The sequence below is a fragment of the Anomaloglossus baeobatrachus genome, chromosome 2 (genome assembly GCF_048569485.1).
Source record: "Anomaloglossus baeobatrachus isolate aAnoBae1 chromosome 2, aAnoBae1.hap1, whole genome shotgun sequence".
NCBI lineage: Eukaryota > Metazoa > Chordata > Amphibia > Anura > Aromobatidae > Anomaloglossus > Anomaloglossus baeobatrachus.
In genome coordinates, this window is record NC_134354.1 from 670,957,429 (window position 1) to 670,984,831 (window position 27,403).

The 27,403-nt window shown below is 43.2% G+C and overlaps 1 protein-coding gene across 1 annotated transcript; it reads right to left on the reverse strand.

Moving 5' to 3' along the window:
• LOC142289955 (chymotrypsin-like elastase family member 1) lies at positions 1-27,323 on the reverse strand. The gene is made up of 8 exons (XM_075333899.1): positions 27,284-27,323; positions 27,027-27,124; positions 25,512-25,612; positions 24,993-25,118; positions 13,634-13,770; positions 8,281-8,426; positions 7,203-7,352; positions 1-68 (listed from the first exon to the last, which is right to left on the reverse strand). The coding sequence occupies exons 1-8, from the start codon at positions 27,321-27,323 to the stop codon at positions 60-62; spliced, it is 807 nt and encodes a 268-aa protein (XP_075190014.1). The 3' UTR covers positions 1-59.
• Between the last annotated feature and the right edge of the window lie 80 nt (positions 27,324-27,403).

Genomic DNA, 27,403 nt, shown 5'->3' on the forward strand with positions numbered 1-27,403 from the left:
TATGTTTTGTTGCTGATGTAGGTTTTACTCTGGGGACTAAGATGAATGATGTTGTCCATTTAGATGTTCTAAAAAAATGAAAACAGTGAAGTTAAAATCTTTAGGATATCTAAAAATGTAAATGATTTAATTACACAGTTTATAAAATGGCTATCTGAAGCCTAATAGCAGACTTAATATGTAATGTCATTGTTTAACTAATTCCGAAAACTAAGCACTTTTGTAATGTACATGAATTACAAATGTCCACCATTTTTTTCTACTCTTACTTCCAGTTTTTACACTTCTGATAATGTTGAATTTGAGTCTGCCAGAATGCTCTACGAAACCTCAAACAAAATGTCTTCAGGGGGCTTCAGTCACTCAACCTATTCTTACCCTGCCCTGAAATGGAATTTCATCAAAGGGCTGGCGCTGTGATTACTCCCTACAGCTGCTTTTTCTGCCCTGAAAAAGGACGTCATAACTTAAGTGGCTGGTATATGATGTATTAAGGCTGTTCTGGTGTATGATATACTAAGCATGTACGGGTTTTCAATTCTGGCGGATGCTCAGTATGCTCTCCCTGCTCACCGCGTTCTCGCCCTTTCAATGTGCACTGATATCGCTGGCTCACTTCTCTTGTGCAGACTGAGATCTCCGCTAAATGATGTCCATTAGAGATGTCATGGAGTTGAGATCTCAATCTGCTCATGCGTCATCTCTGGCACCATTTTATTTAAGACCAGCTAGAGAATCAATCTGCGCCCGCGCCGCCCACAGCAAGGATTGCACAGACACAAAATTTCAAACAGGAGGCAGGTCCCTCACAAAGCCATAACCTGTCATTCAAACACCAGAGGCAGGTGGAGAGGCCAGGACAGCAGCAGAAGACCCACTTCGCAGTCCTGCACGTGTTCACCTAAATATTATTATCTGAAAACTTCAATTACGGATTATACAGTAGAAGAACAACATAGCAGATTTCTTCACTAAAGATATAAATTTAATCTAAAAAGTGGCATCATGGCCATGCCTTTACTTTATCTTGGAAATCTTGCTGATTGGTTCTCTTTAACGTCACAAAAGCTACACCCAATAAATTAAGTGATACATCATTGCAATCATGATTTCCTTTCCTACACTATGCTGCTCTCAAATGAGGTAGCAAAAACCTGGTGACAGATTTCCTTTAAGACTTAGGGGCACTTTGCACACTGCGACATCGCAGGGGCGATGCTGCGATGCCGAGTGCGATAGTGCCCGCCCCCGTCGCAGCAGCGATATGTGGTGATAGCTGGCGTAGCGAATGTTATCGCTACGCCAGCTTCACACACACACTCACCTGCCGTGCGACGTCCCTGTGGCCGGCAACCCGCCTCCTTGTTAAGGGGGCGGGTCGTGCGGCGTCACTGCGACGTCACACGGCAGGCGGCCAATCAGAGCGGAGGGGCGGAGATGAGCAGGATGTAAACATCCTGCCCACCTCCTTCCTTCCGCATATCCTACGGAAGCCGCAGTGAGGCCGGTAGGAGACGTTCCTCGCTCCTGCGACTTCACACACAGCGATGTGTGCTGCCGCAGGAGCGAGGAACAACATCGGACCGTCGCGTCAGCGTAATCATGGATTACGCCGACGCTGCACCGATGATACGATTACGACGCTTTTGCGCTCGTTAATCGTATCATCCAGCCTTTACACACTGCGATGTCGCATGCGATGCCGGAAGTGCGTCATTTTCAATTTGACCCCACCGACATCGCACCTGCGATGTTGCAGTGTGCAAAGTGCCCCTTAAAGCTGCTTTACACGCAGCGACATTGCTAGCGATGTCGCTTGTGAAAGCACCCGCCCCCGAATCGCTGCCCATGGCATACAAAATTGCTAGTCACACATACTTACCTTTTTAGCGATGTTGCTGTGGCCGGCAAACAGCCTCTTTTCTAAGGGGGCGGTTGGGGGTCACGAATTCCGTGACCCTAACGACATCTCGTTAGCGATGTCGTTGCGTGTAAAGCCCCCTTTAAGGCCCCGTTACACGCAACGACATCTCTAACGAGATGTCGTTGGGGGTCACAGAATTTGTGACGCACATCCGGCCTTGTTAGCGATGTCATTGCGTGTGACACGTACGAGCGACCGCTAATGATGCAAAATACTAGCCAAATCGCTGATTGTTGACACGTCGTCCATTTTCCAAATGTCGTTGTTGGTGCTGGACGCAGGTTGTTCGTCATTCCTGAGGCAGCACACATCGCTACGTGTGGCACCGCAGGAATGGTGAACAACACCGTACCTGCGTCCTCCGGCAACGAGGTGGGCATGACTTTCATGAGGCTGCTCTCCGCCCCTCCACTTCTATTGGACGCCTGCCATGTGACATCACTGTGATGCCAAACAAACCGCCCCCTTAGAAAAGAGGCTGTTTGCCAGCCACAGCGACGTCGCTAGGAAGGTAAGTATGTGTTACGGGTACTAGCGATTTTGTACACCACGGGCAGCGATTTGCCCGTGACGCACAAATGACAGGGGCAGGTGCTTTCACGAGCAACATCGCTGGCGATGTCGCTGCGTGTAAAGTGTCGCGGGCGGTGGGGACGCGCTCACCACGCTCGGGTCCGGATCTTCTGCTGCTGCTCGGTGGCTCGAGCGGTGGACCGGACTCGGGGACTCGAGCAGCACACCTCGCCCGTGAGTGAAAAGGGATGGTTTGGTTAGGGAGATTGTTCATGACGCCACCCACGGGAAGTGGTGATGATGGCACCACCGCTGCTGGTAACGGGGATCCCGGGAGAGATGGTAGGGTGCAGCTAGGATGTTGTCCCCTCCGTGGGTAGGGGGTTGGTGATCCCGGGGCCCGGTGGTGTAGGCCGGATGGCTGGGGTGCAGGGACTGTGCGGCATGGTGCCGGACGGCACTGGTGTACTCACTCAGACAATCACTGACAGAGTCGTTGGTAAACCAAAATGGCCGGATGGATGGGTCCCGCAGCCGGCTGCAGTGTTGTTGTTGTGCTCTCCCCGGATGGCTGATGGTGGCTGTCTTTCCCTGCACCTTTTAGAAATGTTCTGACTCCTGTGGTTGCCCACCGGTAGTCCACTCCCCGGCATATAGGTGCCGTAGGAGCCCATTTTGCCCGCAGGCGCTGGCCCTTGGATCTGTAGCCTGTGGCGGTGGCTGTATATCCTCTCTGGGTGGAAGGTTGCCTTCAATCGGGACTTGGTTGTTAGGAAACCCCTGGGGTTCCTGTCACACTCGGATTTGACTATTGACGGCGGCTCCAAGCCTGGTCGGGGTCCGATGGCCCTGCCTGTGTGCTTAGCTTCACTCCGTTCCCCGGTCCGGTACCGGCGGGCCGACGCCCGACCCCGGTTCTTACGGCTCTGCGGAGTTCCACCAACTCCTGCAGACGGCCACCACCGTCTGCCAACCTTGCTGTCAGTGCCTGGGCTCCTACCCAGACACCTCAAGTATTTACTCCTCTCACTTTCACCTCCAAGACTGAACTGACACTTTTCCCGCCTGCAGGCCTGTGAACTCCTCGGTGGGTGGGGCCAACCACCTGGTTCTGCCCCACCAGGTGTGGACATCAGGCCCTGGAGGGAGGCAACAAGGGTTTTTGTCTGACTGTTGTAACTGCCTAGGGTGGGGGTGTGTATGTTGGTATGTATGTGACTACCTGGCTAGTCCAGGGCATCACAAAAGCAGCCTTATGTCTTAAAGGAAATTTGTCACCAGGTTTTTGCTACCTCATTTGAGAGCAGCATAGTGTAGGAAAAGGAATCATGATTGCAATGATGAATCACTTAATTTATTGGGTGTAGATGTTGTGACGTAACCAGACTTTTTAGATATAGCCCAGATCAGAATGCTTATACCGCTCACACCACAGCTTTCTGTGTACACTTGATGATGACAGTAAGCTGCTAATCAGAGCTAGGGGCGGGGATGGACCTGGTCTCCCAAGTGCACCAGACCGGGCAGTGATAACCTCTCGCTGATAAAAAAAAAATCATTGTATTGAAACAACAGCACACAACCTAATAAATGACACATCCCTGAAATCAGCCCCTACCTCAGCCCCTACCTCAGCCCCTACCTCATGCTGTCCTTAGATGACAGCAAAAGCCTGCTGTCATATTCCTTTTAAAGTACTTCTTTTCTTTGCCCTTTTTTAAGACAGTCATTTAGGCTAGACAGTAGACAACAAGGTTTGATATCTACATCTTGTACTAGAATAGTTGAATTAGCTAAATGGTACTTTAATGTTACATTTACATGAACCTTTTTCTAGAGTGTTTTTTTCTGTACACCAAAAAACAAAATGTTGGCAGGAAAAACACTACATAAAATATGCAATTTTTTAAATTGTTTCATTCATTGTGTTGCCATTTAATTATATGGGTGAAAAATGCTGCAAACACACTTAATTAATTGACATGCTACAGATTTGAGAAAAAGAAAAAAACCCAACTCATTTACTTTATTGGTACTGTAAATGAAGCTTTTTATCGCAGAAAGAAACCTGGAGAAAATTCAGCAAAAATGACACATTTGAAAATACCTTAAAATTTCCCAACACAAATATGACTATGAGTGACCTTACAGGTAAAAAAAAAATTATCCAATTATTGATTTTTTTTGTGATATCAAAGAAATAAACACTGTCTTCTGTGATTGCAAAGTTGTTTGCCTTATTGTGCAGTTGAAAAAAAAAATGGCTATGTAGTTCTCATCTCATTATTACATATTTTTGCTTGGATAACCCCGTTTCCTATGGCTTATTAGATTCATTGAGCCTCTTCTGTATGAGCAAGAGCAGAAAGCCCCCAATACTAACATGGTCCACCATTCAGTTTAATTGTGCCATCTAATAGCAAAAAAACCCAGCCAGCTCACCTTGTCATTTCGGCTCAGGGTGTGCGTGGAGCACGAAAGTCAAGCGTGGTAGACATAATACAATGTAAGAAAAATAAAGAATTCCAGCTCCTTAAAATTCCAGGATACTTTAAAACACAGCACTAAAGAATGTACATAGTGCAAGTAAAAGCAATGCTTTTCGAATGTAGGTGCGTTGTTTATCGAAGCTCAAAACTTTGATAAAGAACACAGCCATGTTCAAAACGCGTTGCTTTTATTCACACTATGTACATTTTTTGACAAAAGACACAGACGGAGAAAAACCGCTCACCACTGCAGAGACAAGCCTGTATAGGTCCTCCAGGTAAATCCCATGGACAGCACGGATCACGGCAGCAAGCCGAATGGACAATAGAACAAGGTAATGGAAAAGATCCAGCTGAACTCCAACGGATAAATAAAAATTCTTCTTTATTTCATCTTAGATTAAAAAATATCCATGTTACAGATAATGACACCGGCTTGTACACAGGCCATGACTATGACCTGAGGAAGGCGTCCCGCCGAAACGCATAGTGTTGTAATTATCTGCCATCTACCAGTGTGTACGAGCCGGTGTCATTATGGATATTTTTTAATCTAAGACGAAATAAAGAAGAATTTTTATTTATCTGTTGGAGTTCAGCTGGATCTTTTCAATTACCTTGTTCTATGTACATTTTTTAGTGCTGTTTTTCTAATAAAGTATCCTGGAACTTTAAGGAGCTAGAATTTTTCCTTTTTCTGCCATCTAATAATAATAATAATGTGCAATTCCTCTTCATTGGTTCCATGGATGCAGCATCACCCAGAAAAAACAGCTGATGGTCATAAGTCTCTAAAGCATCATTATCAGGCATCAGAATGTTTCTCATAGATGTTTCCTATAAATCACACTGTTTTGTCTACCTGTCTTCTGCATCTTAGGCTAAGTTCACATTTCCGTTGATTGTATCAGTCACATGCGTCGCTTGACGCATGTGACTGATGCGCTGTTCAACGCTGTACAACGGATGACAAAGAACAGAATTCTTTGTCGGATTCCGTTGTGTGCGGGGGGCGGAGTTCGGGGGCAGAGCCGAGCGGGGGGCGGGGCCAGGTGCTGAGGATGTCAGTGGAAGTGCTGCGATCTGCATGGCTGTGGACAGGTGAGTGTATGTGTGAGTGAGTGTGTGTATGTGCATGTATGTATGTATGTATGTATGTATGTGTGTGCACATGCAAAGTGCGGGAGGGGGCGGAGCCGAGCGGGGGGCGGGGCCAGGCGCTGAGGATGTCAGTAGAAGTGCTGCGGTCTGCATGGCTGGGGACAGGTGAGTGTATGTGTGAGTGAGTGTGTGTATGTGCATGTATGTATGTATGTATGTATGTATGTATGTATGTGTGCACATGCAAAGTGCGGGAGGGGGCGGAGCCGAGCGGGGGGCGGGGCCAGGCGCTGAGGATGTCAGTAGAAGTGCTGCGGTCTGCATGGCTGGGGACAGGTGAGTGTATGTATGAGTGAGTGTGTGTATGTGCATGTATGTATGTATGTATGTATGTGTGTGTGTGCACATGCAAAGTGCGGGAGGGGGCGGAGCCGAGCAGGGGGCGGGGCCAGACGAAGGTGTCAGTGCTTGTCTGCATGGCTGGGGACAGGTGTGTGTGTGTGTGTGTGTGTGTACATACATGTGCGGAGTGCGGGAGGGGGCGGGGCCGAGCGGGGAAGTGTCGGCCTCCCTGCACACGTAACCAGCCTAAATATCGGGTAACAGCAAAGCACCCGATGTTTACCTTGGTTACCCGATATTTACCTTGGTTACGGGCCTACACCGCTTAGCGCTGGCTCCTTGCACCGTAACCAGGGTAAATATCGGGTAACCAACCAAAGCTGGTGACGTGTGCAGGGAGCCAGAGAGCATGCGCAGCGAAATCCGACGGATCTCGCTGCTCAAAAAACGTTACATGCTGCGTTCCTCCCGCCCGGCGGTCAGTCGTTCCACGACTGATCAGTCGGGCGGAGGGTGCAACGCAGCATCATCAGTCACAATCCGCTGCTCATACAAGTCTATGGGAGCAGCGGAATCCGCTAAACGGATTCCGCTGTTTACAAGAGCAGCGGATTGTGACTGATAGATTTTAGCGGAAATGTGAACTTAGCCTTACCAGATCTTTCTGCTTAATTAAAATTTGACCAACATTATTAAAATTTGAGTTACTGATGTATACGCTTGAAGACATGAGGCTCCTTCTACCATTACCTAGTGATCACATCAGTAGTTTTCATTTTTTTAAACTCATTGCTAAAACTTTGACAATATAATTAGAAATATCCACCACTTACGCTGTTGATCCAGGAGGTGTAAGAGGAGACTTTGGTAAACACGGATGGTTTCTGGTAGTAGTTGCATCCAAGAGAAGATCCAAAGCTGACAATACCATGGACCTGGTAGACACCATTGACAGCACAGTTGAGGGGTCCACCGGAATCACCCTAAGATACAAATTATAACAAAATGTACAAATTATTATTATTATTATTATTATTATAGCGCCTTTCATTCCATGGCGCTTTACAAGTGAAAGAGGTATACATACAACAATCATTAACAGTACAAAACAGACAGGTACAGGAGGAGAGAGGACCCTGCCCGCGAGGGCTCACGGTCTACAGGGAATGGGTGATGGTACAATAGGACAGAGCTGGTTGCGCAGTGGTCTACTGGACTGAGGGTTATTGTAGGTTGTAGGCTTGTTGGAAGAGGTGGGTCTTGAGGTTCCTCTTGAAGCTTTCCACGGTAGGGGAGAGTCTGATGTGCTGAGGTAGAGCGCTCCAGAGTATGGGGGATGCACGGGAGAAATCTTGTACGCGATTGTGGGAAGAGGAGATAAGAGAGGAGCAGAGAAGGAGATCTTGTGAGGATCTGAGGTTGCGTTCAGGTAAGTATCGGGAGACTAGGTCACAGATGTAGGGAGGAGACAGGTTGTGCATAGATTTGTATGTCATGGTTAGTGTTTTGAACTGGTGTCGTTGGGTGATGGGAAGCCAGTGAAGGGATTGGCAGAGTGGCGAGGCTGGGGAGTAGCGAGGGGAGAGGTGGATTAAGCGGGCTGCAGAGTTTAGGATAGATTGGAGGGGTGCAAGAGTGTTGGAAGGGAGGCCAGAGAGCAGGAGGTTGCAGTAGTCGAGGCGGGAGATGATGAGGGCATGCACTAATGTTTTTGCTGATTCTTTGTCATAATATATAATATGCTATAATACCAATGACTGCCATGATGGACAATCTATATTTAAATTTATACAAAGCAGAATATATGACTATATCTGTTTCCATGTTAAAAACGTACTTCATATTATGTGTATACTGATAGTAGAAAAGATATGCGACTGATGTCAAACATTGTAACGAGATACAACTCACATTGCAGGAAGACTTGACTCCATCTCCACCAGCGCAGACCATGCTGGACTTCACAGTGCTGCCCCACCAGTTGCTGAGGGAGCAGGTTGAGTGGGCAACAACAGGCAGAGTAGCTTGCTGGAGAATAGCAGCAAGAGATCCACCGGCTGCAAAAAATAGGATCATATTATAAGTAGGGTAAGCATTTATTATAATCAATGTAAAGACTGTACATACAGTCATGGCCGAAAGTGTTGGCACCCTTGAAATTGTTCACAAAAAATTATTCCAATTACACAATTATACACTCTTATTTCCTTTATATTTATTGGCACAACACAAAAAAACAGAGAAGAAAAGGAAAATTAGACATAATTTGACACAAAACCCCAAAAATGTTGGCATCCTCAACTTAATATTTGGTAGCACATACTTTGGAACAAATAACTGCAATCAATCATTTCCTATAATCATTAACAAGCTGCTTATACCTCTCAGCTGGAGTTTTGGTGTAATGAAAACTGTTCCAGGTCTCTCATATTTAAGGTGTATCTTCTCCAAACAGCAATTTTAAGATCTCTCCATAGGTTCACAATGTAATTTAAATCTGGACTCATTGATGGCCACTCCAGAACTCTCCAGCACTGGGTTTCTATCCATTTCTGGGGGCTTCTTGATGTATGTTTGGGGTCTTTGTACTGCTGGAAGACCCATAATCTAGAACTCAAACCCAGTTTTTTGACACTGGGTACTATATTGGAACCCAAAACCCTTTGGTAATCTTCAGATTTCATGATGTCTTGCACACAGTCAAAACACCTAGTGCCAGAGGCAGCAAAACAACCCCAAAACATCTTTGAACCTCCACCATATTTGACTGTAGGTACTGTGTTCTTTCCTTTGTAGGCCTCCTTCCATTTTCGATAAACAGTAGAATGATGGGTGTAACCACAAATCTCTATCTTGGTCTCATCTGTACACAAATCATGTTCTCCAAAGGATTTTGGCTTACTCGCGTACATTTTGGCAAACTGCAGTCTAGCTTTTAAATGTCTCTGAGTCAGCAGTGGGGTCCTCCTGGGTTTCCTTCCATAGTGTTTCATTGCATTCAAATGTCATTGGATAGTTTGCACTGACACTGATGCACCCTGAGCCTGCAGGTCAGTTTGAATTTCTTTGGAACCTGGTTAGGGCTGCTTAACCACCATTCTGACCATCCTGCGTTGCAATCTTTCATCAATTTCATCCACATCCAGGGAGATTAGTTACAGTGCCACAGGTTGTAACCTTCATGATTATGTTGCGTACAGTGGATAAAGGAACATCAAGATCTCTGGAGATGGACTTGTAACCATGAAATTGTTCTCTTCTCCTCTTTCTGTTCCCCATGCTTAGTGTGGCACACACACACACACACACACACACACACACACTGCAAATATTGAGTCAATTTCTCTCCTTTTTATCTGGTTTCAGGTGTGATTTTAATATTGCCCATAGTTGTTACTTATAACAGGTCAGTTGTAATGAGCATCACATGTTTGAAACAAAGTTGTTTGTTCAGAAATTTGGAAAGTGCCAATAATTTTATCCAGCCCATTTTGGGAGTTTTGTGTGAAATCATGTACAATTTGCCTTCTTTTCTCTCTTATGTTGTTGTTGTTCCAATACACAGAAAGAAAATAACCATGCATGTGTAATTGCAATAATATTCTGGGAGAAATACTTCATTTTCTAGAACAATTTCAAGGGTGCCTGTCATGATTGTACAACATGTAATTGCAATTTTCATTGGCATTATACTTGCTACTCTGCCATAACGTTCTTAAAGGATCCCAGTAAAAGAGCAGACATTCCAAATGTTTCTTAAATCTATCTCGTCATAAACATCAAAGACTCCCAAAACATCCCACCAGTCTGCTCTTTCATGTTTGAGATATTTATTTTGTAGGATGCCCTATCATAAAGTTTGACCCTAATATTAAAACGCACATTTAGGAGGCAAGAAACAGGTTATCAAAGGACAAGGCCAAAGGGGATAGGGTAAAAAAAAATTCAGTAGAGCTCTTAGAACACTTCGTTAAGAAGCCTTTTGTTTTGACTAAGCATCTCCAAAAGTTGGAAAGAACATTTGAGCCCAGAAATAGGTTTTCATGAGGTTCAGCTAAGTGAGGCAATTTTCACAAAACCGATCATAAGATACCCATGTCTTTCTTTGGCTATATTAATCACTGTCTTAGATACATAATTGGCTATTTTTTTCTATATTTTTTTCTATTATAACAATTGCAAATAGAGCACTATTTTTCATTTTGGCAGACACTTTCACCCTGGGCGGTGAGTCTTGAATATCACCATATTTTCATTAGTGAGGCACCAGTAGAAAATGGCTGAAAAGCCTTGCACAAGGTGACTGTAATGTGCAACCAGTATCTGAAAGTCATATAATGTATTATAAGCACAATTATTTAAGGATTCATGTTCAGTCCATATTGTGAACCACTTGGACTGATTCATAATTTGCAACTTTTTAAAGTCACTTTTCTTTCTTTATCATGGGCCATCCATTGAGGGTTTTTTTTCGCCAAAGTCACCAAAACAATTTGGTTCATTAATTTTCCAAAGTGTTTGTTTCAGAAGTTGCAATTGATAAATCGGGGAAAACATCTGGAAACCCTAAACTCTGCCCTCAGTGGCAAACTAAAAAACCCCGTAGCTGAACACACTAAAAAGTGATATGAAAAAAAGGCAGAAATAAAAAGCTGAATATTGTATAAACTAGAAAAAGGTGCAAAACACCAAAACTCTAGAGTCATATTTTACATATATTAGATATACACGTTAAGAACAAGATATGTTCTTTAGATATGTAAATAACCCAAATTTGTATGTAAGTTGGAACAGGGCTGGCAAAAAAACCCCCTAACACTCTTAACACCCCACTTCTCTCTGTTCACTATCTGGTACTCTTGATTTTTTTCTTGCCCCCCCCCCCCCCCCGATGATGCTTCGTTTGAGTATTCCAGCATGCACAGGGATTCTCAAATGAAGCGTCATTAAAGAAAAAGTAGTAGAAAAAAAATAAAACTGATAGAATAGTGGGGGAAGGATAGGGAATTTTTAATTAAAGACTATTAGAAGAAAGATTACATTATGACACTAAATAGATAGAATTTAGGATGAAAATAAAATTTAGTTTCGGACCATCCCTTTAAATACATGTGGAAAGTTACATGTAGATAATTGCAAATAAATACAATCTGCGTCTCACAAAAAGGACCAGAAGTGGAAAAATTACAATAACAATAAGCAATAGAATGTCGGCAGCAAAAAAAGGTGATTAAAACACTTCTGTCAGGAGGAGATCAGTTCAGAGTGAAGTGGAGTGGAGGAGTAAATCTGTCTGTGTCCTGGGTAGGAGCCCGGGCACTTTGGCTAGGAGGCAGACGGTGGTGGCCCTCTGCAGGAGCCGGGAAGACAGCCCGGTGGAACCGTAGGTAGCCGGGACAGGGTAGTGGCCCGCCGGTACCGAACCGGGGAACCAGCTGGAAACCGGAGCACAAGTGGGGGTACTCAGACCCTGAAACGCGGTCCCAAATCTACCGGACCCCGTTAATTAACTGATTGAGGTCTGGACTTTAGGTCCTTTCCCACCCAAAGTCCCGAAAGAAGGCAACAGCCCACCGATTCCGGATAACGGCCACCGTCAAGGGCCAAGAGATCCAACGGGCCAGCGCCTGCGGCGCAAACGGGCTCTCCCGACGTACACGCCGGGGAGCAGGACTCCCGTCGCTGAAGCGCGGTTGTCCAATTCTACAAAAAGGTGCAGGAGAAAGACGGACACCATCAACCGTTTGGGGACCGAAGCAACCGGCTGCGGGCACCTACCATCATCCATTTAGTTTACCAGAGACTCCTGTGTGTTTGTCAGACTGAGTACCATCATGCCTGCGGGCCACGCGCCGACACTGCACCACATCAACGGGTCCCGGGGCCACCACCCCCTGCCCATGGAGGGGTTAACATCACGAGCTGCCCCCAACAGCTCTCCCCGGGGTGCCCAGTAACCGGCAGTGGTGGTGCCTACATTCACCACAACCCGTGCGTGGCGTCACGAATTCTAATCTAAACAAAAACCCCCTCTCAACACGCCAGCCCCCTTTCAGAGCGACGTGACCCCCGGTCCGGAGACGCTTGAGCCACCGACACACGAGCCCGGATCCGAGCGGCTCGGCTGCAGCCGAGCGCAGGGCGGTACAATAGCCCTATACATAAGTCTGCAAACAAAGGTCCCAAAATAGCAATGTTACAGAGTAGTAGTATTATAAATTGTTACAAATATTATTAAAAAATAATATTAAATATTATAAATTGTCACCATCCCAAACGATTAGCTGGAGTGAATGTGTGTACAGAGATCCTCCCAAACAATTAACAGGAGTGAATGTCCATGTGAATAGAATCTCCAGATAAGAGTCCACAAATAGAATCCAAACATTGATTCCAAAAATAGAAGGTGGGTACAGATAAATACCACGTCGCTGCTACAGAGTAATTATTCTAAGAGGTCCAGGGAGCTGGAGAATGATGCGAAGATAAGCGCTGTCAGAACTACTAACCCAGGCTGTGGGATTGCAATTCTACCACTGTGGATGCTCCAGCCGGTGGCTCTCCCAGTAGTAAAGAAAAGCGCCACTGTCAGAATGGCGTGTTATGTCACACAGGCAGAGTACAGAGGCCTGTCGCAGCACTCTTCAGCTCCCTGGACCTCTTGGAATAATTACTTTGCAGCAGCGACGTGGTATTTATCTGTGCCCATCTTCTATTTTTGGACTCAATTTTTTGGAGTCTAGTTCTGAACTCTTATCTAGAGATTCTATTCACATGGATATTCACTCCAGCTAATTGTTCGGGATGATCTCTGTACAGACATTTACTCCAACTAATCATTTGGGAGGGTGAGTGTAATGTTTTAATTTTAGTGTATACTGCATGTGTCCTTTTTTATAACTATTTGTAACAATTTTTAATACTGCTACTCTGTAACTTTGCCATTTTGGGACCTTTGTGTGCAAACTTCTGTATAGGACTATTCACATTAGTTATATGTTTGAGGGCTGATTATTATAATTAGCTATCAACACTCCTGCCCTCTTCTCTCTTTGTCTGAAATAATATCAACTTTTATGGTGTCTAGCGCAGGGGGTTCATTCTTTCTTTTTCTATATTTTGAAAGTTGCATGTAGTTCATAATATGATTTTGCTTTTTGTAATGGTGTCCCATTGCATACAATGCATTATTTACTTATTCATTATGACATTATTTAATGCAGCAGAATGAAACTCTGGAAAAGATTTTACAGGTAAAACTTACTGCTTGTTCTTCCCCATCCAGTAACAACGCAGTTGTAGTTGTGGGCCAGGGTAGCGCCACTTGCTGGCAGTGTAGCAACTTGCACGACACTGTTCAGGCTAGCACTGGAGGCCAACCACAAGATAGCAATGTCATATCTGTACAGAAAGAGAAGAAACATACACTACTTAGTACAATAGTAATTCATGAGACTTCTGGTAACTAAATTATAGTTGTTATAGAAAAGAAAGTTTACTGACAATGCCCTATCTTATGATACCACTGTAGCCTGTGTTCAAATCCCACCAAGGACAACATATGCGAAGATTTTGTGTATCTTCCCCATGTTTGTGTGGATTCTCTTCCACAGTCCAAAGATATGCCGAGAGGGAATTTAGTTTGTGAGCTCCAGTAGGTACAGTGATTCTTATTACTGCAAAGTGATGTGGAAATTAATGGCGCTTTATAACAGAGTAAAGTAAATAAATATATAAAAATACTATGGCTATTACCAGTTTTATAGTTACATAATTTTTAAGGACGAAAGTAGACACAAGTCCATTGAGTCCAACCTAAAACCTAACATGTTGATCCAGAAGAAAGCGAGACCATCAATGATCCACCACAATATTAGACATGTGTATGATGTTACAAGTAGAAATAAGCAATCCTAACAAGGATCGGATCGGTTCAGCATGGTCGAACCCTCCTGAGATCACCAATTAGATAAGCAATCCTAGCCTATCTGATCGTCAATCTTGCCGAACTCATTAAATTCAATGGGGGGCAAAAATGATGTGTTGTAAAACGGTGTAGGGGAACTGTAAAAGAAAGAAAATAAAAAAGGTTAACAAATCTTCACGCGGCTGCAGCACTGCTTCCGGGGGTGATAATTATCCCTCATCCATATTCACTGTTTTCCCTGCCCACTGGTATCTCTGATTGGCTGCAGTCAGACCACACCACCAGCTGTAGGCTGCATTTAACCCCTTATTACCCTGATTGCCACCACACCAGGGCAATCACAACGAGCAATGTAAAGTTCTGGGATTGTCACATCTAATTGATGAGACAATTTTGGGTGGCTGCAGGCTTCTATTTTTAGGATGGGGGCACCAATAAGCAGGGTCTCCCTAGCCTGAGAATACCAGCCCCCAGCTGTCCCTCTTTATCTTGGCTAGGTATCAAAACTGGAGGGGACTGCATGCCAATTTTTTTTAAATTATTTATTTAAATAAGTTTAAAAAAGCTGTATGCGGTTCCTCTTATTTTGATACACTGCAAAGATAAACGACGGCTGGGGGCTGTAGCCTGTAGCAGTGTGCTTTATCTGTGCTGGTATCAATATATAGGGGAACCACAGCATTTTTTTATTCATTTATTTTACACCAGTAGTATAACGCTGTCAGAGAGGGTGTGGGCGAAGTCTGACTGCAGCCAATGAGAGATACCAGTGGGCGGGGAAAGCAGTGAATATAGATGAGGGGTAATTATTGGCCCCAGGACAAGCACTGCAGCTGCGGGGAGACTCTGTAAGTATGTACTGCTTTAACCCTTTTGCTTCCCTATTTTACAATGGCCAATCATACCCATGGTAATACTTGACATGGCCGTAAAGGGCAGGGAGAGGATGTTTTTTGCCATCCGAATATTTAGCGATCCTTGGAAAGATCGCCGACTTTTGCGGTAAATGATCGGATGTCTGATTCCGATCCAATCCGGCCAAAGATCGTACAATTTTAACATTTTCCGATCAATGCCGATCAGGATCGCTCAGGTTTAGTTACAAGCATTATAAGCTTCACCATGGCGCCTCCAGACTCACATGTGTCACATATGCTCGATATGAGTCTGGTTTCATCTGTGAAGAGAATGGGACATTAATGTCATATCTGTCAATTCATGGGATTTCAGGCAATTGATAATTGAGCTAGACTGAGAGCACATGTTACATAGTTTTAAAGTTGAAAGTATGCAAAACAAGAATGCCGCGGAGACACCATCACATGTTTCTCAACGCTGGCAGGAAACTATCCAGCTCTTTTACCGGCAAGGAACAACCACAGGAAGGGCAGCCTCCAGTCAAGGAGACCGCCTATGCCAAACATGGTATCCATCCACAGACAGCTGTTTCTGGGTATTTGCCACTCATCAGTGTGGAGTAGGAAACTGGCTAGTGGGAGCAATGCCTAGTAGAAGACTACATAGGTAAGGATGGTTGACCTCGGGGAGATCAACATCCAACACCGCGGAGACACCATCACGTGTTTCTCAACGCAGTGACACTAGAACAAGGCCCCCTGGGAAAATATGCAAAACAAGAATGCCGCGGAGACACCATCACATGTTTCTCAACGCTGGCAGGAAACTACCCAGGTCTTTTACCGGGAAGGAACAACCATGGGAAGGGCAGCCTCCAGTCAAGGAGACCGCCTATGCCAAACATAGTATCCATCCACAGACAACTGTTTCGGGGTATTTGCCCCTCATCAGTGTGGAGTAGGAAACTTGCTATGGTTGAGAAACATGTGATGGTGTCTCCGCGGCATTCTTGTTTTGCATATTTTAAGTAATACGTGGATACCAACAGTGGGTTCACACAAGTACGGCAAAAAGGCCTGCGCTTATCTGCGCCTTTTGTCTAATTCACAAAAATTCATCTAATTTAATACCAATAAAGAATATTATGTTAAAACATGTCTAAATTGCAGTAGCACTGACCTTATCTAAAGGATTTCATGTAGTTCCTGTAAAATTTAATATATTGGCTGTACTACCTGCACACCGAGGAGAATTTCTGAGCAGATTTATGATGTGCTCAATAAAATAACATGCAGCCTGTCCGAAGCTTCCCAGCATTTTCTAAATGTACATAAGGGGGATTTGAGTTCTCTTAAGGTACATGCTATAGAAAAAAATCATAAAACAGAGTGATGATTTACAGAAAATTTACATCAAAGAGATGGATTTTCACATTAAAAACTAGAAATCCTATGGGCATGAACATAAAAACACTGTTCGATTTGTATTAATTAACTGCATTTTTTTTCCACATATTTTTCCGCAGCTTTGATTGATTGTGCAGATTGCTGCATAATTTCCTGTCTTAAATTATTTCATCATAGCTTGTCATTGTGTGTGTAGATCATGACTCAGGACAGCAGTGTCCAAAACACGTAGTTTCTATTAGTTTTTTCCACCATACATTGATTTTTTTTTTCAATTTTAATGGAACCAATAAAAATCTTTGGTTGTACCTTGATATTCTCCTGTGGACATTGATGCCTGACCCACCCCTTTTTTGGGTGTAATTCTCAGCATCTGTATTATCCTATATATATACACTGCAAAGTACCACTTCTCCTGTCCTATATAATGGGTATAATTCTCAATATCTGTATTATTTTATATATATATACATATATATATATATATATATATATATATATATATATATATATATGTATATATATACGCTGCCCAGTGCCACTTCTCCTACCCTATATGCTGGGCGTAATTCTCAGAATCTACATTGCTCCCTATGTACACATGCACAGTGCCACTCCTCTTGTCCTGTATACTCAGTGTAATTCTCAGTATCTATATATATATATATATATATATATATATACATACGCTGCACAGTACCACTTCTCCTAGCCTATATACTGGGTGTAATGCTCAATATCTATATTATTCTGTATATATACACTGCACAGTACCACTTCTTCTGTACTGTATACTGGATAAAATTCTCAATATCTGTATTATTCTGTACTTATTCAATGCACAGTACTACTTCTCCTGTCCTGTATACTGGGTATAATTCTCAATATCTGTATTATATATATATATATATATATATATATATATATATATATATATACGCTGCACAGTACCACTTCTCTTGTCCTATATACTCAGTGTAATTCTCAGTATCTATATTATTCTGTATATAGACACTGCACAGTACCACTTCTAGTATACTATATACTGTGTGTAATCTTCGTTATCTGTATTATTCTGTATTTATTCACTGCACAGTACCACTTCTCTTGTCCTATATACTCAGTGTAATTCTCAGTATCTATATTATTCTGTATATAGACACTGCACAGTACCACTTCTCCTATACTGTATACTGGGTGTAATCTTCATTATCTGTATTATTCTATGTATATACACTGCAAAGTACCACTTCTCCTGTCCTATATAATGGGTATAATTCTCAATATCTGTATATATATATATATATATATATATATATATATATATATATACATACGCTGCACAGTACCACTTCTCCTACCCTATATACTGGGCGCAATTCTCAGAATCTACATTACTCCTTATGTACACAATCACATGCACAGTGCTACTCCTCTTGTTCTGTATACTCAGTGTAATTCTCAGTATCTATATTTTATGTATATATATATATATAATACACTGCACAGTACCACTTCTTCTGTACTGTATACTGGATATAATTCTCAATATCTGTATTATTATTTATTATATATATATATATATATATATATATATATATATATATATACCAGGGATCATTCAACAAGTGAAAAATCAAAGTTCACCACCCGATATAATTAATTTAACACAAGATGAAGTACGCCTACGTCTGAGTAAATTAAACATTGACAAATACCCCGGGCCAGATGGCATTCATCCACGAATATTGAGGGAATTGAGCTCCGTAATCGACAGACCGCTGTATCACATCTTTTTAGACTCACTTGTAACAGGGTTGGTGCCTCAGGATTGGAAGATTGCTGATGTGGTACCGATATTTAAGAAAGGTAAGAGGGTAGATCCAGGCAACTACCGTCCAGTAAGCCTGACATCAGTAGTATGCAAAGTTTTTGAGGGCATTTTAAGGGATGACATGCAAAAATATATTGCAGAAAATAATATGATAACTGACAAACAGCATGGATTCATGAAAGATAAGTCATGTCTAACCAACCTGTTGGGGTTCTATGAGGGGGTAAGTGCAAACCTGGATATTGGTAATGCAGCTGATGTGATTTATTTGGACTTTGCAAAGGCATTTGATACTGTACCACATAATAGCCTTATACTAAAGCTCCAGAAGCAAGGACTAGGGGACACAATATGCAACTGGGTAAGGAATTGGCTAAAAGATAGGAAACAAAGAGTAGTCATAAATGGAACATTCTCTAAATGGGCTATAGTCAGCAGTGGGGTGCCGCAGGGATCTGTGCTTGGACCGATTCTTTTTAATCTCTTTATTAATGACATTGTGGATGGGATTGATAGTACAGTGTCAGTCTTTGCCGATGACACCAAACTATGTAGGATATTAAAAACTGACCTGGATAGTACAATATTACAAACAGATCTGGATAAGATGTCAGAATGGGCAGATACTTGGCAAATGAGATTTAATGTTGTTAAATGTAAAGTAATGCACCTAGGACGGAGTAATCCTATAGCTGCGTATACATTAAATGGAAGTAAACTCGGGACTACAGAACAGGAGAAGGACTTGGGTATTCTCATTACAAATAAGCTGAGCAGCAGCACTCAATGTCAAGCAGCAGCTGCTAAAGCAAACAAGATTTTAGGGTGTATAAAAAGAGAGATTAGATCCCGTGATCCCAACGTATTGTTACCCCTCTATAAATCACTTGTAAGGCCACATCTGGAATATGGGATCCAGTTTTGGGCTCCACATTTTAAAAAGGACATTCAGAAGTTAGAGTCAGTTCAAAGGCGGGCAACTAGACTATTACAAGGAATGGAAGGCCTCCCATATGATGACAGGTTGAAAAAGTTAGATATGTTTAGCTTAGAAAAAAGACGTCTCAGAGGAGATCTCATTTATATGTATAAATATATGTGTGGTCAATATAAAGGACTGGCACATGACTTATTTCTTCCAAAGACAGTACTAAGGACCAGGGTGCACTCACTGCGAGTGGAAGAAAAGCGATTCCAACAGCTAAATAGGAAAGGGTTCTTTACAGTTAGAGCGGTCAGACTGTGGAATGCCCTACCACAAGAGGTAGTAATGGCAGATACTATAACAGCTTTTAAAAAAGGGCTGGATGATTTCCTCAGTACACAAAACATTGTTGGTTATAAATGACTTAGTGACTAAATGTAGAACTGGTGGAGGAAGGTTGAACTAGATGGACCTAGGTCTTTTTTCAACCTAAGTAACTATGTAACTATGTAACTATATATATATATATATATATATATATATATATATATATATATATATATATATATATATATGCTGCATAGTACCACTTCTCCTACCCTATATACTGGGTGTAATTCTCAGTATCTACTGTATATTATTCTGTATATATACACTACACAGTACCACTTCTCCTGTCCTGTATACTGGGTATAATTCTCAATATCTGTATTATTCTGTACAGTGCCTACAAGTAGTATTCAACCCCCTGCAGGTTTAGCAGGTTTACACATTCGGAATTAACTTGGCATTGTGACATTTGGACTGTAGATCAGCCTGGAAGTGTGAAATGCACTGCAGCAAAAAAGAATGTTATTTCTTTTTTTATTTTTTTTTTTAAATTGTGAAAAGTTTATTCAGAGGGTCATTTATTATTCAACCCCTCAAACCACCAGAATTCTGTTTGGTTCCCCTAAAGTATTAAGAAGTATTTCAGGCACAAAGAACAATGAGCTTCACATGTTTGGATTAATTATCTCTTTTTCCAGCCTTTTCTGACTAATTAAGACCCTCCCCAAACTTGTGAACAGCACTCATACTTGGTCAACATGGGAAAGACAAAGGAGCATTCCAAGGCCATCAGAGACAAGATCGTGGAGGGTCACAAGGCTGGCAAGGGGTACAAAACCCTTTCCAAGGGGTTGGGCCTACCTGTCTCCACTGTTGGGAGCATCATCCGGAAGTGGAAGGCTTATGGAACTACTGTTAGCCTTCCACGGCCTGGACAGCCTTTGAAAGTTTCCACCCGTGCCGAGGCCAGGCTTGTCCCAAGAGTCAAGGCTAACCCAAGGACAACAAGGAAGGAGCTCCGGGAAGATCTCATGGCAGTGGGGACATTGGTTTCAGTCAATACCATAAGTAACGTACTCCACCGCAATGGTCTCCGTTCCAGACGAGCCCGTAAGGTACTTTTACTTTCAAAGCGTCATGTCAAGGCTCGTCTACAGTTTGCTCATGATCACTTGGAGGACTCTGAGACAGACTGGTTCAAGGTTCCCTGGTCTGATGAGACCAAGATCGAGATCTTTGGTGCCAACCACACACGTGACGTTTGAAGACTGGATGGCACTGCATACGACCCCCAAGAATACCATCCCAACAGTCAATCCCTGGCAGCATCATGCTGTGGGGCTGTTTTTCAGCCAAGGCCTGGCCATCTGGTCCGCATCCATGGGAAGATGGATAGCACGGCTTACCTGGAGATTTTGGCCAAGAACCTCCGCTCCTCCATCAAGGATCTTAAGATGGGTCGTCATTTCATCTTCCAACAAGACAATGACCCAAAGCACACAGCCAAGAAAACCAAGGCCTGGTTCAAGAGGGAAAAAATCAAGCTGTTGCAGTGGCCTAGTCAGTCTCCTGACCTTAACCCAATTGAAAACTTGTGGAAGGAGCTCAAGATTAAAGTCCACATGAGACACCCAAAGAACCTAGATAACTTGGAGAAGATCTGCATGGAGGAGTGGGCCAAGATAACTCCAGAGACCTGTGCCGGCCTGATCAGGTCTTATAAAAGACGATTATTAGCTGTAATTGCAAACAAGGGTTATTCCACAAAATATTAAACCTAGGGGTTGAATAATAATTGACCCACACTTTTATGTTGAAAATTTATTAAAATTTAACTGAGCAACATAACTTGTTGGTTTGTAAGATTTATGCATCTGTTAATAAATCCTGCTCTTGTTTGAAGTTTTCAGGCTCTAACTTATTTGCGTCTTGTCAAACCTGCTAAATCTGCAGGGGGTTGAATACTACTTGAAGGCACTGTATAAACACCACACAGTACCACTTCTCTTGTCCTATATACTCAGTGTAATTCTCAGTGTCTATATTATTCTGTATATAGACACTGCACAATACCACTTCTCCCAATGCTGAAGACGTTTAAGTAGTCATTTTGTGACAGCTCCTATGCGATTTGCTCACTTACAGTAATATACCGATCAGCTGCTCATCCTAGTTCTTTCAATGTTCAGTGGCAAACTACAGCTCCTGCTTCATTGAGTGAAGCAGGAATCAATAGTTGTCACATGACCGGAAGTAAGAAAATTGTATATGAGTGGCCCTGTGTTGAGAGTTGGAACCAGCAACCACAGCTGAATCCTAACAGTAAGTATAGTATTTAATGCTGTTAGTATTAGGCATCGTGCATTGCTTAATTTTATAATGAAAGGGATATTCCAGGTTTGTGATGAAAGTCTGCAGTCACTGTAGGTAACTGCAGACTTTTAAATTCTTCCAGAACACGCATGGCACAGTTTCAGGATTCTCCCATGCTGGTGGCAAGTAAGGATAGTCATGTATACGATTTGAATACTTTTGGCCAGTTTCCTACCAGACAAGTATGACTCATTTCACTTGTGCTGAGCGAGGCGGCGCATGTCTAACTAGCACGTGACTGCACGTATGCAAATGGCATATTTGCGATTTCATGACCTCCCACTCTCACCGTTGGCACTAAACAGTGTACATGCTGTGAGAATTCAAAAGTCTGCAGTGACATAGAATGACTGCAGATTTTCAGCAAAAACTTGGACAACCCCTTTCATGCTCTGAACATAAACACATAAACACAAATGTAGTAATTAGTGAGGAGCTAGCATGCTCGCCAAAGCTCGTTACTGGATCAATTTTCAAAATACTTGAGTTTCTCATTGACTTAGTGTAGTGCTGATTTCCCTAGTGGATCGGCGCTCCATGGCGTCCTAGTGCCATGTCCCTGAACCCTCCTCTTTCCTGCGCTGCCATCCTTATTCTGCGCAGTCCGCTACTACCTGCATGGGCGCCCACGTGTCAGGTGGTGTCGCGGGCGGGGAGGACGCTAATGCTCGTGTCCGGCGCTGCTGCGGCTGCTGCTCGGTGGCTCAAGTGGTGGGCCGGATCCGGGGACTCGAGCGGCGCTCCTTGCCCGTGAGTGAAAGGGGTGGTTGGTTTGTGGGATTTAGTCCGTGACGCCACCCACGGGTTGTGGTGAAGCTGGGCACCACCGCTGCTAGTGACGGGGATCCCGGGAGCGATGGTAGGGAGCAGCTGGGATGTTGTTTTCCCCCTCCGTGGGTAGGGGTCGATGGTCCCGGGGCCGGGTGGTGTGACGGGGAGGCAGGGTTGGGGAGGTGCAGGGTTGCAGGGACAGCGCGGCGCGGTGCCGGATGGCACGGGTGTACTCACTCAGTAAGAGATGCACAAAGTCCTCGGTAAACCAAACGGCTGGATGGACGGGTCCCGCAGCCGGCTGCAGTGTCTCTCCCCGGACAGATGATGGTGGCTGTCTTTCCCTGCACCTTGATGTACTTGTTTGACTACGATGGATTCCCAATGGTAGTCCGCTCCCCGGTGGATGGATGCCGGAGGAGCCCGTTTGCCCACAGGCACTGGCCCTTGAGTCTCTAGCATTAGGCGGTAGCTGTATACCCTCACGGTGTGGGCGGTTGCCTTCTATCGGGTCTTTGGCTGTTAGGAAACCCCTGGGGTTCCGGTCACACTCGGATTTGACTATTGTCGGCGGCTCCAAGCCTGGTCGGGGTGTGCTGGCTTCACTTCGCTCCCCTGTCGGTACCGGCGGGCCAACGCCTGTCCCCGGTCCTATGGTTCCGCGTTGATTCACCTCTCCTGCAGACGGCCACCACCGTCTGCCAACCTTGCTGTCAGTGCCTGGGCCACAACCCAGACACCCAAGTGCTTGCACCTCTCACTTCAACCTCCAACTACAAACTCCAACTTCTCACTGACACTTTTCCCGCCTCCAGGCCTGTGAACTCCTCAGTGGGTGGGGCCAACCGCTTGGCTCCGTCCCACCTGGTGTGGACATCAGACACTGGAGGGAGGCAACAAGGGTTTTGTGTTTGGCTAATGTTACTGTCTAGTGGGGGGTTGTTTGTGTGTTACCTGTGACGACCTGGCTAGTCCAGGGCGCCACAGTGGTCCTTTGCACTCCCACATGGCCATCCTTATGTTGCATGTTCCTTTGCATCCCTTTATTGCCGTCCACATGTAGTGCAGTGTGTATCATTCCTCAGCTCTTTCCTAGGCCCCAGGCCCTGTGCATGCTGCACGGGGTTTCCTGGCCTCCAGCCTAGAGGGTGCGCGTATACTTCCTGTACTTTTTTAAGAGGAAGCATGTGCACCATGCTAAGGTGTCCACTCCCGCTTACCGCCTTCATCAGTTGTGAGTGTTACACTTAGATTATACTCGGTTCTTGAATTGTGCTTGAATAGCCCAATTCTGCATCGAGTAACGAGCAGTGCGAGAATGCTCGCCCATCACTAGTAGTAACCCCTAACTTATCAGATTGTAAAATATTTATTACCATAGCTATGTATCACATAAACTTAGAATTTAAGCATTGTTGCATGTGTACAGAACCAAACCAATAACAATGTAACGCCGGTGTACCTGCAGGGACGCCGGCATACCCACCCCCGCAGCCGTACTACATCCTCCCCATCCTTTCCGCTGCTGTCCATGTGCTATCTTGCTGCTTTCTGCTCCCAGGGCGTGTGCACGCCTCACAGATCCCCTGGTAGCATGCTTAGGGCAATCACATGCGCCTTCCCTGCTCTTAAAGGACCAATGCACCATTACCCGAAAAGACGCAAGTACCATTAACTGATGGGAGGTGGCATTCCACTTCTATGAGCTGGCTTTCAGCTTGACAGCTTGCTCAAAAAAAGGCCAAATTCCATTGGGTGGAGGGGGGGGGGTCGGAAAAATGCAGGAGTCGGCGAGATACCTCGCCCCCTGCAAGCTGCACCTAGGGCAAATGCACCCTAGATAGACCCGCTCTTATCATAAATTACTAATGCTTTCTCCACTGGTCTGTAGCTGTGTTCTGTGCTGACCATGGTCAGACAGAGCAAATAAAACAGTATATAGCAGGGAACTATTTACAAGATTATCTCAGCATAGGAATATTTCATATCATAGTGGAACTTATTTTATTACATCTGGTGATTAAAATGTACTTTATTTGTGAGATAACCCGTTTAAAAAATAAATATAAAAATAAGCTATACATATTTGGCCCCATAGTAATCATGCTGACCTGGAGAATCACCTTGCCTAGTCATTTTTATAGCACAATGAATGAAGTAAAAACAAAATCATAAAATTGCTAGATGAGATTGGCTTACCCAGCAGCAACATTGTTGGTGTTCCAGCTAGCGTGTTTTCTGATGGAAGAGACTGATATGTACTGCTCGGTACCATCATTGCTGTTAAGATTGTGTTCTCCTAATGCCACACGGAAGGAAACATTTCTGTTGAGTAAGAATATATTTATTTTGGCAATTGTACTTTTATAGTCACTTTTTAAAGCTCACTGAAAGGTTCAAGGAGAAGTTTGGGTAACCTCTACCCTATATTATTTGGGTACAATAAAAAGACATGACACATGAATGGTAAAACCGGGGTAAGGAATGCAAATGGATGAAAAACAGACCATCAGACAGATTAATAATTTTCTTATTCCAATGCATCATAGTTACTGATGTGTTAACATAAAAATCTATATACTGTGTGTATATATATATATATATATATATATATATATATATATAAAATATATATATATATATATATATATTATATATATATATATATATATATTACAGTATATAAAATTTAAGGGTTAAATCATTTTATTTTTCTACCTGTCCACACAATGAGCAGCCGTCATCACACGATTAGAGCGGATCAAGGAAGCCCCACAAGTGTGGTACCAATAACCGCCAGACAGGTACTGAAGAGAAACCTAGAGAAAGGAAATACAAATAGTAAATTCCCTCTTTTGGCAAAAACAATAAACTGCTAATATGGCTTTTAAATAAGCTAATTCATTATAAAGATAAAATTGGACAGTTGGAACGTTCTTAGGATTATTGTGCCAAATCTTTATGTTTATATACTTTCTCGATCATACTCTTCAATAATCCATGCCAATTGATTGCGCTATACCCATGGGAGTCAGCCACTTTTCAAGTACTCTAATGCACAATATTTTTTTCAAATTGTCTCTCCAGGAAAGGAGACAAACTCTAGCGCAGCGCCACCTATTGGAAGTAGCGTTTTTTTCTGCATGTAATTATGCAGTCCAAAATATACTCGACACTTTTCCTAAAATAAATATTGTTTGGCGGCAATCACTGGCATCATTAGCTTTGTGGATAGACAAGCACATCATTGGTGCAGCACTGCAATAATCAAGGTGTAACATAGCTGGTACAGAAAATGTATTAGGTTAGAAATGATTCTTTTATCTGATGTCATTTGCCCCCCTTTTTTTCCACTTTTCAAAAAACATTTTATTAATCTAATCAGTCTGGATTATCTTGTGATTGAAATTGTATTTTCCATAACAACCCATATAATAAAAAATATGCTGAATTAATGTTGAAATTCTAATAGAATAAGGTTTATGGCACACTTGGAAATACAAGTGCTCAAGAAAGGTTCAAAGGTTCTAATCGTTATTACATACAAAAGTATCATCAACATTAATATAAGGACTTTAAGATACAGGCAAGCAAAAAAAAAACGTTTTGACCCCTATATGTCTTAATCAGACATAATAGATTCTTGTGTAAGGATATGCCTTTAAGATGGTGATACTGTCAAAATATAGGGGTCAGAACATTATATTTTTAGGGGGAAACAATAAAGTCCCCAGAATCATTTTGGTGTGCCTAGTACTTTTGTATCGGATGTTGAAATTCTGTTATTAAACTGCTTTTGTGAGACTTTAACTGATGGCCTATCTTTAGGATAAGTCATTAATGTCTGATCGGTGTTGTTGTGACACCCGGTAGACCTGCCAATCGGCTCTTTTCAACGCCGTCTGAAAATGCTCAGTTGGGGAGCTACACAGTACAGCTTTATCAACTGAATAGTGGCCGATAGTGCACATCTGCCCCCTAATGAATAATGGTAGCTATACAGTGCACAGCTACGGCCACTGAACAGTTGATTGAGATGTGTATCTGTGCAGTTCTGGCCAGCACTGGGACCAGCTGATCAGCGGGGCTGCCCGGTGTTGCACCCCACTGATTAGACATTGATGACCTATCCCAAGGATAGTCCACTGATGTGTAAGTCCTAGATGACCCCTTTAATATATACATTGTAATAAATTATAGTTAATTAAATATAAACATGTATTGAGTACTGACCTGCCAGGGCCAGGAATTTTTTCCTGCATTAGTTCCTCCTACTACACGTGTATTTTGATTGTCTTCAAAATAGCGGATGTCATCATCATGACAGTAGCCTTCATGTAGAATAATACAGACATTGAGAATTAGGAGTTTTCAGGATTTACTTTCCATAAACAGTTCTAGACCTATAATTCTTTTGCCATCGCGTTTATTTTCCTATCCCTATATGAGATAAATTTATTTCATGTAAATTCTTTTAGTTAGTTACTTACCGCAAAGTACAAGAGTGGCAAGTACAAGAATCCTGAACATTGTGATATGATTTCACAAAAAAATCTCCTATAAAAAATTTTCAGCGGTGTCTTTCTTTATATACTACTGACTAGTGCTCA